At 42.5% G+C, this 14496-nt stretch overlaps 1 protein-coding gene across 1 annotated transcript; it reads right to left on the bottom strand.

Moving 5' to 3' along the window:
- Nucleotides 1-5541: 5541 nt before the first annotated feature.
- commd1 (copper metabolism (Murr1) domain containing 1) lies at nucleotides 5542-12543 on the bottom strand. Its single transcript, XM_083974553.1, has 3 exons — nucleotides 12351-12543; nucleotides 9218-9508; nucleotides 5542-6014 (listed from the first exon to the last, which is right to left on the bottom strand). The coding sequence occupies exons 1-3, from the start codon at nucleotides 12528-12530 to the stop codon at nucleotides 5907-5909; spliced, it is 579 nt and encodes a 192-aa protein (XP_083830679.1). The 5' UTR covers nucleotides 12531-12543; the 3' UTR covers nucleotides 5542-5906.
- Between the last annotated feature and the right edge of the window lie 1953 nt (nucleotides 12544-14496).

A 14496-nucleotide genomic window follows, 5' to 3' on the forward strand; every position in this document is an offset into this window, starting at 1 on the left:
GCACTTGATGAACATGAGATATTTACACGGAAAGACAGTCGGGAACTGTTTTGGTTACGCTGCTCTCAGCCATGTGCATCTGTTGACAACAAAGCCGGCGAAAAATCAATAAATGGAGCGGTCGATAACGTTACATAACATATACGATGTTACGACGTGTGTGATTGTGTCGTCTTAACCGTCATAAACAAAAGATTACGAGTTACGGAGCGTGTTTGTGTGTTGCGGTGCAGCAGAGACGAGAGCTGGGAGACCGGGGCGTCGTTCTCCATTATTTGTTTGGGAACGTCGCTGGGTGAAGTCCAGCAGCTTCACCCACAAACTCTGCCTCAGTTCGCAAAAACTGTTTCCATAACAAAGAGTCGCATTTTCCTTTAATCGATACGCTGACAAATCCCCCCCCCCCCCCCCCAAAGTGTAAAAGCCTTTATGCGCATTTACTGCCTTTTTTCGAATTTCCGGCGTTTCCATCCAAGTATTTATTCGCAATTTTTTGAAAATGCGAATAAAAAAAGGTGGATGGAAACGCAACTACAGACTCAAACAAACACCAGAGTGAAACATTCATTCATTCATTCATTCATTCATTTTCTATACCGCTTATCCTGCACTAGGGTCACGGGTGAGCTGGAGCCTATCTCAGCTGACTTTGGGCGAGAGGCGGGGTCCAGGGTGAAACAGATTTTATAAAACTGGCAGGAATAACAGAGGGTGTTGTTTTAGAGACGTGCTTCTACCAGACTAATAAATCCTCTGATCAGAAGTTCCTCCTGCTGCAACGATGGATGGACTGTGTAAACTGATAACCTTTGGGCTGATGCAGCAATAAAACGATCCTATCAAACAGCCTGGCAATAAACCAAGCAATCATGAACAGTGTAATTAATGTTTGTGGCTTTGGAGTGACCAGTGATGTTTAAATTGACTTACTTCCTTTTTAAATCAGCAGCAGCAGCAGCACATTTGGACGAGGACACGGCGTCACGTCCAGGACATCAGAGACATGTTACACCTGGAAGGAACAGATCAACATTTTGTACGTTAAAATTAAGGATTCAAGGATTTTATTGTCGAATATGATCTTTTTTCTTTCTTTTAAAGGGATAGTTCAACATTTTGGCAGATTGGCCCATTTCCATAATCCCTATACAGTAGTCATAGCAGTAGGTTCGTTACCTTTAATTGTCGGTGCAAGTTATTTTTAGAACGGCGGAGCAGAGCCGTGAGCTGCTCAGAGCTACGCTACAGAGGAGGCTCATGGGATTTCTTGGTTTCCCTCATCAAACTCATCAAATACACAATCCAACAACTCCAAAACGCTCTGGTGGACAAGTTGTGAGCTGCACATTCACCACGCTATGAGATAATAACAGAACGTTACCACACAGAGTTGTTTTAGAGGTAAATGCAGAGACTGCTTGATGAAAAACTGTCCCTGAAGGCAACACGCATCAGCGGTTTCCCTCTAAAACAACTCTGTGTGGTAACGTTGTGTGAAATCCCATAATGAGCCTCCGTAGCGTAGCTCTGAGCAGCTCACGGCTCTGCTCCGCCGTTCTAAAAACAGCTTGCACCGACAATTAAAGGTAGCCTAACTGTAACTGTAGACAGCAATCAAGTCCCTCCTTAACTTCCTGCCTTTACGATTACTACGTACCTGAGATCATTGGAGCGATGTGGAGCAGGATCTCCAGGGTTCAGGTGGACGAGCTCCGGGACGGAGGAGGTTCTGCTGTCGTTTCTGGAGCCATCTGCACTTTGACCAAATAATGACACAAGAGTCTGAACAAAGAGAGGAAGAAAAGGAATAAGCTCTACAACATCAGTTATCCAGGTTCCTGCACCAGCCCATTATTAGTCCGTTTTCACTCGAGTCAGTTTGTTTACATTAGATCAGCCTCCTGTGCTAACAGACACACATATAACAAACTGCTCCAACCAATGGGAAACATGTTCCCATGGATACACTAAGTCAACTTCTTCCTTCCATGTTTGTTTATTTATATATTTACATTCTGAGAAAGTAACAGAAACACACACACACCTTCAGCCTGATGCAATAATGTGAACTCAACACACACACACACACACACACACACACACACACACACACACACACACACACACACACACACACACACACACACACACAATATAATTATGAAAAGGGACGGTGAAAGTTCAGATCTAATTCACTGCCCTTTGTGATAAGCGATGATAAGCGATACACTGAGATGCAAAGTCCTAACATACTAACATAGGTGTGTGTGTGTGTGTGTGTGTGTGTGTGTGTGTGTGTGTGTGTGTGTGTGTGTGTGTGTGTGTGTGTTCCAGCAGCTAAAGCCCCGCCCCCCTTTTCTACCCTCAGTAGATCCAAGCTCCAGCTATTTGCATGTTTTATTCAGCATTTTTTATCTAAAGATGAACAAAGATCAACCATAAAACTGGACCAATGAGAGTCTCTGTCGCTCATCGGTCATCGAGGTCGAGGAGAAGCTCCGCCCCTTTCCTGATCCACCGCTACTCAGTTCACCTGCATCAGCCTGGCTGGGTTAGAAAAGAGTGACACGTAGTTGGCTCTCTTGGTTTTTGTGTTTGTTTCGTTTTGAGTGTCATTTTGTTTGTGACTTTAAAGGGATAGTTCACCCAAAATTGAAATTTCACTCATTATCTCCTCCCCCTCATGTGGACTAAGGGCTGGGAGAAGTTTCAGAGTCCTCCGTGGCTTCTCTGAGTTACAGGGGGTCTCGGCGTAGCAGTGCATGTCCATATGACGGTTGCAAATGGATACCAACTGTCTTCGTAACAAAAAGACACACCAAAAAACATCCAGATACCTCCATGCTGCTCGTATGTAATGTCCCTCTTGTATTGAAGCCCCAACATGAGAAATTGTCCCGAAAAAAAAAAAAAAAGTCTATTTTTCAAGCTTGTTTGTAGCGGAAGCTTGAGATATAGACTTATTTAATTTTTTTTGGGACAATTTCGCATTTCGGGGCTTCAATACAAGACGGACATTACATATGAGCAGCATGGAGGTATTTGGATGATATTGTACAGGCAGCGGCGTGTATTATATATAGGTCTTAAAACGTAAATTCTTTTGGTGTTCAGATGATGTTAAAACCAACCTCTTCAGAGCTTACTGTACCCCTCTATACACTGTACCCCTCTATACACTGCCCCCCTGTGGGTTCAGTTTAAAAAGGCAGGTATTTACAAACTTCAGGTTGCCTACAATGACTGCCTACGTATTTTGATGGGGAAACCTAGGTGGAGCAGTGCAAGTGAGTTATTTTGTCAACTGCAAGTGAATTCATTTCATGCTCCGTTGCGGAAATTGATGTATAAATTCATCTGTCGACTGAATGGTACAAATAATTCTGTTTTAATGTTGTTGTCCAATCCTGGTGTCAGTGCAGTGAGATACCAGTCAGCCCTGTGGAAACACTGCTATGACTGTCTCTTTTATATGTTTGTGTGTTTGTTTTTATGGACCTGTGGAGTTTATAATCGATTATAATCGTGACATCCCTCCTTTCTTTTGTTTGTTGTTGTCATTTTGATAGATTTGATAGACTCAGTGGGTGTTTGTCCCCATCGCCTTTTAGACCCCAATGGACCCAGTTCAGTTAGTATTTTTTCACACTTAGCGACAGTTGAGTTTTTTGGGGGCGGGAGAAACGTAACGCACAAAACTACACACCCCTGAGGACACACAAACTGGTTTAACCAGAACTAATGTAACCAACATCATCTAACCACACACCTGACATGTCAAAGTGAAGTGGGGTTTGGACACAGACGGTGGTGCCCTGGACAGTCCTTTAATTTATCTCTCATCATCATCATCATCACCACTTCTCATCCTTTAAATCTGACTTTAGACTTATTGATTGATTGATCATATTTATTTCAAACCAAAAAACAGACACTAACAACAACTAACACTGTTTGAAATGGGGATGGAAGAAGCAGAGCTTATCAGTTTCCAACCCCAGACAACACACATACAACACAACCAAAACACAAGGTCACTCTCCAAAACCCCTCCTCTCCTCCCCACAGTCATCTCATCAGTTTACATCATTTATCTCTCCTCCTCTCTGCTATACATTTCAAACACTCCTTTTCTAAACTTACTTTTAAATTGATTAACACTTTTGCTGAGTTTAATCTCCACCTCTAAGCTATTCCATAGAATAACCCCTCCGACAGAAATACACATACTTTTAAGAGTCGATCTTACACTTTGTTGTTGCAATTTGAGTTTTCCTCCTAAGTCATATCTTTTACAACCTTCCCTCTCATGAAATAATTTTTCAATTATACCTGGAAGAAGATTAGTTTTTGCTTTATAAATGATTAATGCAGTTTTAAATTTTACCAAGTCAAAACATTTTAATGCAGATGCCTTCAAAAAAAAGTGGCTTAGTGTGATCATTTAATACATTAAATTGATTTAATGTGTTTTATTTCCTTCAGTTGATCCCATAACACCAGCCCAAAGCGCTCCAACACAACACATGAGCTAGAGACGCAACGAGAGACCAAGTCAACCTGAGACAGACCTGAAGATCATCAACTGTCCCGGTCTGACGCGACTCTCCAACCACTTCGGTGCTAATCGTTTTTGTTTTTGCGCAATCCTGCTCACAAATAAATAAACAAATGAGACCTACTTGTTGTGTGGAGCTGGTCTCAGGTGTCTCTGCTGCACCTGTCGCCACTGACTGTGTCTCTGTCCTGTCAGATGACGTCAGGCGGACAGGATCGAGTCGTGACTGCACCGGCAGGTAGAAACCGCACATGTACAGACCTGCTGCTGCTGCTGCTGCACACACCTTCTGTCCTCCTCCTCGTGCAGCAGCGACAGGTGAGTCCGGACCGGCTCGTGGCCTCAGTGTGCACGCGGACAGGTGATTGGACTGGAGGTGAAGCACAGACTCCTCCTCCTCCTCCCGCTACCAGGGTGAATCGACCGGTCCACGGGCGGGAAGAGCGACTTCAGGGCCCGGGGCCTCACAGCCTGAGAGCCCCCCCCCCTCCCTTTTTACTGCTCTTGTTGTGTTTTTTTTCAGGCAGCATAGACGTTTTCTTAAAAAAAAAAAAAAAATTGATCACACTTCCCCCCCCCCCCCCCTTTTTTTTTACTAGGCCTACTGCTACTCTTGTCTTTTACTGACTTACTCTTTCTTTTTTTTTGGTTTATATTTGTATGGGTTCCACTTATTACATATTACGTCTATTGATTGATAGATAGGTGTAGTTCACGGTGGTTGCAAAGAGTGTGGACAAAGGGAGTAGAGCTCTGATATTTTTTTGTTGACCGCCGTCGTTATCTTTGTCTTTCTTTACCGCTATTATTTAATCACACTACATATTTTATTTGATATTCTTTTCTTTTTATAATAATAGCTGCTTGCTGTTTTTTTGTGTGTGTCAATAAACGCCCTTAAAGTAAATATGTAACAATCGCATGGATTTGTGTAGACTGCAGCTGATTTTCTCTCATAATAAACACACTGAGAAAGAAAAATGTTCAAGTAACGTATTAAACCATGAATTTTATTTTGAAAAACAAATGGCTAACTGACCTCAACACTTCATTTACAGAACACACACACACTCTCACACACACATAATCACACGTTATTTGTACTAATTACATGTACATATATAATTCTGGACGACCTTGCAGACTCCATCCACACGCGGTCCGGCACTTTGAATCAAGTTTAAGGGGTTTAAGAAGATAAAGAAATAAAAAAGAAAACATTTGGTCCATCAACACGTCAGAGTCACATGAACTGAAGTGCTGCGTGTCCGTTAAGGGCCGGTTCTGGTTCTGGTTCTAGTTCTGGTTCTGGTTCTAGCTCTGGTTCTGGTTCTGGTTCTGTTCTCCTTCAGGTGCGGTGAACGATCCTGTCGATGCTCTGCTGGACGTCGGCCATCTTCCTCAGCATCTCGTTCACTCGGGCTTCGTCAAACTCCAGACACACAAACTCTGAGTCCTGAGAGGAGGAGGAGGAGGAGGAGGAGGAGGAGGAGGAGGAGGAGGAGGAGGAGGAGGAGGAAGAGGAAGAGGAGGAGGAAGAGGAGGAGGAAGAGGAGGAGGAGGAGGAGGAGGAGGAAGAGGAAGATGATGATGTACATAATTAGCTCATCGTTTGCCTGAAACCTGCTCTACTCTTATTGGATCACTCGGAAAACAATCAGCCAATCAAAGGAGAGATTCAGAGCCTCCTCTCTTCTGATTGGCTGACTGGGAGAAGCTGGTTTAGGAGATGTAAAACCACATGGAGACATTGTTTTTTTTTTACCTTATCTCTTGGATCGAGCTTTCAAAATAAGACGCATAAGAAAAAGAAAAAGAAAAAAGAAAAGAAGCTCTAAAACATCTGCAGCTCAGTTATTGACATTTACACATCTCTATCCATTATACATCGATTTTATTAAAGTTATTTAAGAGGAGAGAAGGAGTTAATGTCGTCACACAACCATCAGAGCGTCTCTGTGTGAAGGGAAATGATGGAACAAACTTAAGGTGGATCTAAACATGATTATACTACAGTTAGTTCCGACCGGTCCCAACCGAGCAATTTGATTGGACAACGAGACATTCCATAGTGCTGATATACAGTATAACAGCACTGGGACTTTTCACAGACATAATCACTCCGCTGTTCAGCTGGACAGGAGCTAAGTCAGAGCTACGCTCCCCATACAGGAGCTGCCCCATCTCTCTGCTGCTGCTGCTGCTGCTGCTGCTGCTGCTGCAGTTATAAACGGACCTGAACATTAAAACCTGGACCTGACCTGGTCCGTCTAATTGGAGATAAATCTCTACTAAACCCGGCTGGGGGAAAAATTGTGTGATTATCTGCGGCACTTGGCCTGCGGCCTCGTGCCTACGACCGAATCACAGCCGTGCTGATATACAGTACAACAGCACTCCCTCTCGTGTGATATTGCTTAAATGAGTTTTAAAGGCGGTATGAGGTGACCGTGACCAGGTGTATTCTGAGATTATTGTTTTTTTTTTTATTTCTCATTTATTCAAAATACGTTTTTTAAGCTCATCTTCCTCGTCTCTGTCTAAATACATGTTTATATCGTTGTTAAGGGCCATCATTTCTTGTCTGTTTTTCAATACAACAGGTCTCTGTACTACAGTATCTCCTGTTACAGATGAGTGAGTTCTTCCTGCTGACTCAGTGTATGTGTAGTTAGTATGTGGACAAACAGGCCCGGCCTCTTCTCCCGCGTCGGTTAATACAACACTCAAACACGTTAGACATTAAACATTACAGTTCACTTCAGCTCCTGCACCTGTGTGTGTGTCTGTGTGTGTGTGTGTGTGTGTGTGTGTGTGTGTGTGTGTGTGGTGCTGGATTAGACCTCCTGAAGCTGATGTTGAGAATATTAAGAAATATTTCTCATTATATAGGACAGTTGTTTCTCAACCATCAAGTATTGGTTGATCTTTACAGACATTTATCATTCTAACCTGTATATGGACGATCTGTCACTGCAGCTCCCAGCCTGTAGGACTGGTTGTATGATGGTGAGTGACAGAAAGTTAAACCATCTGATGTCTGCGGATGCTGGTCTCCAACAGCTGCTCTGTATATGCTGCTGAACACCACATAAAGTATAAAGCCAGCAAGAGTCATGTTCTGATCTGCCGCACTAGAGAGGTTTTTAAACTGTCAAATAATAGCATTGCACCCTGTAAAAAGGTCGAATACCTCGGCCGTTTCCTTACCGAGGACATGACAGATGATGATGATATTAGAAGGCCGTGCTGCAAAATGTATGCGCAGGCGAATACTCTTGCTCGCAGGTTTCATTCGTGTACAGATGACGTTAAAATATCTCTGTTCAAAGCTCTGTACTATACACCTCTGTACGCCGCATACCTGTGGGTTAACTACAAGAAAGCAAGCATGAAAAAACTACAGGTTGCGTATAACGATGCATTAAGAATCTTACTTGAAAGACCTCAATGGCTGAGTGTGAGTGAAATGTTTGTAAATGCACGTGTCAGCACCTTTAACACTGTACTCAGAAACCTGATAGATTCATGTGTCGGCTTGATGCCTCAGAAAATAGTATAATCAATAGTCTGACCAACATCAACAGTAGCTCCAACAGGTACTAACTCTATTATATATTTTTTTATATATTTTTTCCACAGACAGCGTCAGGTGGCTCCTCAAACATGCACCGAGAAGTTTATTTACTTCAAGCCAGTCAAGAGTTGATATTCCTGTGTTTATGACACAAACGGGAGCTTCCCACTGCACCTGAACACACCGAGCGTCAACTTGGGTTTGAATTAGATCTAGTTTTACCAACATGTCGTCTTGCTTGAAGTAAATAAACTTCTGGGTGCATGTTTGAGTCTCCATCTGACGCTGTCTGTGGCTTTGAGGGATGGAAACAGCCTAAACAGCAGAACTTCAATCTGCTCCCATTCATCGCTGCCGTGGCGATGCGGGGACAGACACAACTACCGCAAAATATGTAATGTCCATCTTATATTGAAGCCCCGAAATGCGAAATTGTTCCGGAAAAAATTAAATACGTCTATATTTCAAGCTTGTGTTCCCGGTTCGTCAAATTTGGACGAACCAGGGTCTGTCCTCTTCCCAGTTCGTCCAAAACGGGAAGAGAAATATAGACTTATTTAATTTTTTTCTGAACAATTTTGCATTTCGGGGCTTCAATACAAGACGGACATTACATAGGAGCAGCATGGAGGTATTTGGATGTTTTTTGGTGTGTCTTTTTGTTACGAAGACAGTTGGTATCCATTTGCAACTGTCATATTTAGGGCTGACCCGATTATCATATTTTGATAATCGAAGCTTCGGGCCAAGGATGCCAAGTCGCCTACTCATTTTAATGTAACAATTGCCGATGAGAACCGGTGTCAAAAAGGGAAAAAGGAGGAAAAAAATGTATCGATCACGGACTTTCATGATCGATTACCATGGCAACGAACGAAGCTTCGAAGCTTCAAATTTTTTGGGTCAGCCCTAGTTATATGGACATGCACTGCTACGCCGAGACCCCCTGTAACTCAGAGAAGCCACGGAGGACTCTGAAACTTCTCCCAGCCCTTAGTCCACATGAGGGGGAGGAGATAATGATAATGAAATTTAAATTTTGGGTGAACTATCCCTTTAAAATAAATTCCTCTGAGCCTCACCTGTCCGGTTCGGCCCAGCTCCAGCTCCATCAGGGCGACCGGGCCGCTGTGCGCGGCGCCGCCCCGGCCGGCCGCCGTCTGCAGGTCGACCCTCCAGGAGAGGCCGCGCAGCGCCGGCTCCCAGCGGCTCCTCGCCGACAGACTCTCCCTCACACGGACTCGCTGACTCCTCCAGAACCGGGACAGAGCGGCCGCCTGCTCCGAGCTCACACCCCCGCTGCCCTGCTTCCTGCTCTGGGCCGTCAGGAAGGCCTCCAGCTGGGCCCAGTCCATGTCCGCCGTGGCTATGGACTGACCGGGGGGGGGGGAAGAATTAGAATTACATACATAGTACAATAAATAAGACAAGGAGGAGGGAGAGGAGAAAGAGGAGGAGGAAGTGGAAGAGTGGAAGAGGGGAAGGAGGAGGAAGGGAGAGAGGAGGAAAAGGAGAGGAGGGAGGAGGGGGAGAGGAAGAGGAAGGGGGAAGGAGGAGGAGGGGGGGATGGAGAATATTAGGAGGAGGAGAGAGGAGGAAAAGGAGGGAGGAGGAGGGGGGAGAGGAGGAGGGAGAGGAAGAGGAGCAAGAGGGAGAGAAGGAGGAAGAGGAAGGAGGAGGAGGAGGAGGAAGGAGAGAGGAGGAGGAGCAAGAGGGAGAGGAGGAGGAGGAAAGAGGAAGAGGAGGAAAAGGAGAGAGGTGGAGGAGGGGGAGAGGGAGAGGAGGAGGAAGAGGAGAAAGGAGAGGAGGAGGAGGAGGAGGAGGAACGAGGAGGGGGGAGAGGAGGAGCAAGAGGGAGAGGAGGAAAATGAGAGGAGGAGGAGAGAGGAGGATTAGAATTAGATTAGAAAGACTTTGCTGTCATTATACATCAGTACAACGAAATGATGCTGCTACTCTACTGAGTAGCCTACTCAATATACAATACATAGTAAAATAAATAAAACAAGGAGGAGGGAGAGGAGGAGGAAGAGGAGGAGGAGGAAGAGGGAGAGGAGGAAGAGGGGGGAGAGGAAGAATAGGAGGAGGACGGAGAGGAAGAGGAGGATTGTTTTTAAAAACAAACCACTTGAACCAAGTTCCTCAGAGACATAAGAATAAAACATTAGTAGCGACATCTTCATCTCTCCGTGCTGGTGCTGCCCCCTGCTGGTGACGGGCCACACAAGCTGCAACATCAAACAGCTAAATGTTGGATCTGATGGATCATGGACATGAGAAGTAGGGGTGGTGAAAAAAATTGATAATCGATTAATCGCGATTATTAAATGACTGATTATGAATCGATTATTAATTTTCCAAAAATCGATTATTTATATTTTTCAAATTGTAATACAAAGGCGAGTCCTCCTGTTACTGGATGTCATACAGGATTTAACCACAAGGTGGAGCGGTCTGTCTGTCATAACAAGAGGCTGTGTAACTGAGCCAGTGAGCAAGTGTGTCTGCACTAACAAGGTGCTAACGGTGCCGGAGCGAGACAAAGATTGATAAAATTGATTGGCGACCGCTTTTGATGTCGCCGCCAGCGCGGTCACGTGGTTCATGTTCCAAACTAGTCTGCCGCTGTCATGTTTTTCTATGGGACAGACAGTGAGCTTGCTTTTGAAGCATAAAGTCCGCTAGCTTAATGCTAACGTCGTATAATGTAAAACACCATAGACGGGCAACAGAAATTAGCATCGCTACAACCATAGCAGTAAAGTTGCTAAAAGCTGTTTTAATTCTGGCTTTAGCGCTGTTAACACGTCACAACATGAGGACCAGCTGGTCTTCCTCCATAAGAATCTGGTTGCTCCAATGATTTGATCACTGAAGTTGAAGTTACACAGCGTGCTCTGTTTTTATAGGTAGCCTAACTGTGGACAGTAGGCTAAAGTAAAATGTGTGCAAGCTGGTTGTTCCAGAGCAATATTATTTGATCATTAGCCTACGTGTGTTGTGTTGTGTTTTTATAACTGTGTACATTATCTAAAGGCTACAGTAAAATATGTGTTGCATCTGTCTTTCAAAAAAAATAGACTTACTAATTTAAATCTCATTTGTGACACGTCCAAAAATACAAAGGGTCCATGATCAGTTAAAGTAACTTATTGTAACAAAAAATCCAAGAATCAAAAAATGAGCCAACAAGCAATCAACGCACAAAGAGAAAATTAATCTGTGGTTTTCAATAAATAATTATAGGCTAATAATTCAGCAACTGACTGATAATAATCATAACAATAATCGAAAATCGAATCGATAATCGTTAATAATCGAAAATCGGTCCGTAATCGAATCGAGACTTCAATAATTGTAATCGAATCGAATCGGGAAACTGGGCCAATTAACCACCCCTAATGAGAAGTAGCCTAGTCTAAATAGTAAATGACCCGTTACGCGATTATAGGAATGTTTTACTCTCCAATATTGGCACCGGCCCCAAATATCCCATATCGGTCTGTCCCTACTTAGTTTGAAGCCATGCATCTTATAACCTGAGGTCCTAAATAATAACAGTGAGATATCAATAATATTAACTTCTTTTTTGTTTAGTGTAAAAGCTGCAACTTGTTTTATTTTTAAAATACAAAGAGTCCTAATATACATCGTCTAGACTCTAGGCTATAGTTACTGTTGCTGCAGGAATATAGGGTTCAATGATCATCACAGTTTCATCTGATCTGTTTTATCTTACATACACAGCTACGGTGGCCCTGAGGGGTCAACTCAGTGCAGATGAGGAAAGCAAACATGCTATAATAAAACACAACAGGAAGTGTTTCTGGGAACACAATAAAGTGATGGACCAGTTCAAAGCTATACTATACTATGTATATTGGATATCTTTGTTTATAAGTTGTGACAGCTACATGTTAGTGGGGTTTGGCAATGAGCGGAGTTTGTTTGGTTTATTAGCCTATAAACATCAATATCACATGATTCACATGTCATTGGTCATATGGACTGTTAGCTTAGCATTAGCCTGGTCCCTCACTTTATTGTGTCCTCCAGAAACACGTCTGTAGTGTTCTGAGTCTCGGTTTTTGAATGAATGAAGGACTTTTTCGTGTCTTTTTCCGGGTTTTTTCTACGCGCGGTTTGAGTTGAGCCCTCGGGGCCACCGTAGCCTACCGTATGAAGCAGCTGTAGGTTATTTTGTTGTTCGCCCACCTTGACGAGGCCTCTCATCTTGTCGTGCAGCGCCGTGAACTCGTCCTGCGGCAGCTCGGGGAACAGCTGGCTCCGCAGCAGCTCCTCCGTCACCTCTCCGTTGTCGTAGTAAACTCTCTGGGCGATGCCGTTCAGCAGCCCGCTCAGGGACTTCGCTGGCGCTGCCTCCACGTCCGCCATGTTGGCCCGTCGCCGCGCGGTCACATGACACGACGAGGCGGAACTGGAGCGGTGTCACCATGGATCATGGATGTATTATATTAGGGTGTCACGTGCAGGCGGCGGCGCAACACGGCATTGTGGGAACTGTAGTATAAAAAAACTGAATTTTTGGTAAATAATTTATTTATAGCATCAAAATACTACATACATAAATGTCGGTTTGCTAAGTCCTCCCCCTCGTGGTCGGCTCTTAAAAATGAGCTCTCTCTGTTTCAAAGATGTCTGAAAAAAATAGATAATGCCCAAGCTAAGAAACTGTAGGCCCTATACACCTACTGTATACACTTATGGAAATGCTCCAATTGTAATGAACCCCTTGTACTTTTTATTTGTATTTTTTTAATTTATTTTTTCTTTTATTTATTTAATGTATTCATTTTTATACTCTCTATAGGCTCTGGTACTCAGCCTTTATAAAAAATATTTTGATTTCCTATGTAATGTAGGAGGTGTGATTTTTCTTTCACTGTGATTTCATTTATACATATGGACAGAAATGAGTATGTCATTGTAGCTATTCGTTCTTCATGTTTACATGTTTAATAAAGAAAGTTAAAAAACAATTGTGGGAACTGTAGTTTTACCAAAGATATTCAGGTTTTTATACTCAGGTTTATAAACCGTCTTTGGTTTTACCTATGAGTTTTACTAGAGATGGATGGATGGATGGATGGATGGATGGATGGATGGATGGATGGATGGATGGATGGATGGATGGATGGATAGATAGATAGATAGATAGATAGATAGATAGATAGATAGATAGATAGATAGATAGATAGACAGATAGATAGATAGATAGATAGATAGATAGATAGATAGATAGATAGATAGATAGATAGACGTAAATGTACTTTATTTATACAGCCCTTTAAAACAAACCTTTCGGTGTACCAAAAGTGCTTTACAGTGGGTCATAAAAGAGAAGAACAAAATAAAAAAAATTAAAAACAGTGAAGGCAATAAAATGCAGCAAAATCAAATAAGATAGATAGATAGATAGATAGATAGATAGATAGATAGATAGATAGATAGATAGATAGATAGATAGATAGATAGATAAATGTAAATGCACTTTATGTATACAGCCCTTTAAAACAAACCTTTCAGTGTACCAAAGTGCTTACATTATTGGACAAACTGATTAATCCAGGTGTGTCTGACCATTGTGACGACTCAGACACACCTGGATTTATCAGTGTGTCCAATAATGTAAGAAAGGAAAAAAAAGGAGCAGCATTAATTTCAGGAAGTAGAGGAGCTGTGCATAGAGTCCATTACTTGTTGTTACTAGAGAGAGAAACCTGAGAGAGTAGAAAAAAAAAACCCTCTCATATCGTCTTATGGATCAACAGTAGTTAAAGGTGTAAAGCAGCGATCTTTGGACCAGACTTGCACATCTAATATGAAAATTCATGACTAAAATGACAATAATAAACACACACAGAGGCAGGAGTGGATGCTGAGCCAAGCTTTAATGAGAAAGAAGAAATCATCACATGATGCATTTTCAATCGAAAGGACAGTGCAAAATATAAAATGGTAATAATACTGAGCACAGTTAAAATGACCCGCTCATAGCTGAGGATTGAACATTTTCTACAATAAATTGCATAGTAAACAAACTCATTGCCATCACATTGCATAATTATTTTACTTTTCAGACAGTGATATAAAAAAATGTTTTTATTTTATGTGCTTATTTTGTTTCAATACCTAATATTTATATAGGCTATAATATAATATATAATATTTATATAGGCTACTACCTAATATTTTTTCGTGAATTTTGCAGCACATGTTGTTTTCTGTTTTTGTTGCTGTTGTTTTTAATTTGTTGCGTTTTTGTGTCTTTGTTTTCTCAACATAGGGTGAGTTGCGCTCTCAGGGTCACCGTAACCTAAAAAGAATCAGATCAATGAAT

Source organism: Trachurus trachurus, assembly GCF_905171665.1.
Source record: "Trachurus trachurus genome assembly, chromosome: 1".
Taxonomy (NCBI): domain Eukaryota; kingdom Metazoa; phylum Chordata; class Actinopteri; order Carangiformes; family Carangidae; genus Trachurus; species Trachurus trachurus.

Coding starts and splice junctions, on each gene's coding strand:
- commd1 (XM_083974553.1), bottom strand. CDS start 12,530: ATGGCGGACGTGGAGGCAGCGCCAGCGAAGTCCCTGAGCGGGCTGCTG. Junction 9,509..12,350: donor AGATGAGAGGCCTCGTCAAG/GTGGGCGAACAA, acceptor CCCCCCGGTCAG/TCCATAGCCACGGCGGACAT. Junction 6,015..9,217: donor AGCTGGGCCGAACCGGACAG/GTGAGGCTCAGA, acceptor TCCTCCTCTCAG/GACTCAGAGTTTGTGTGTCT.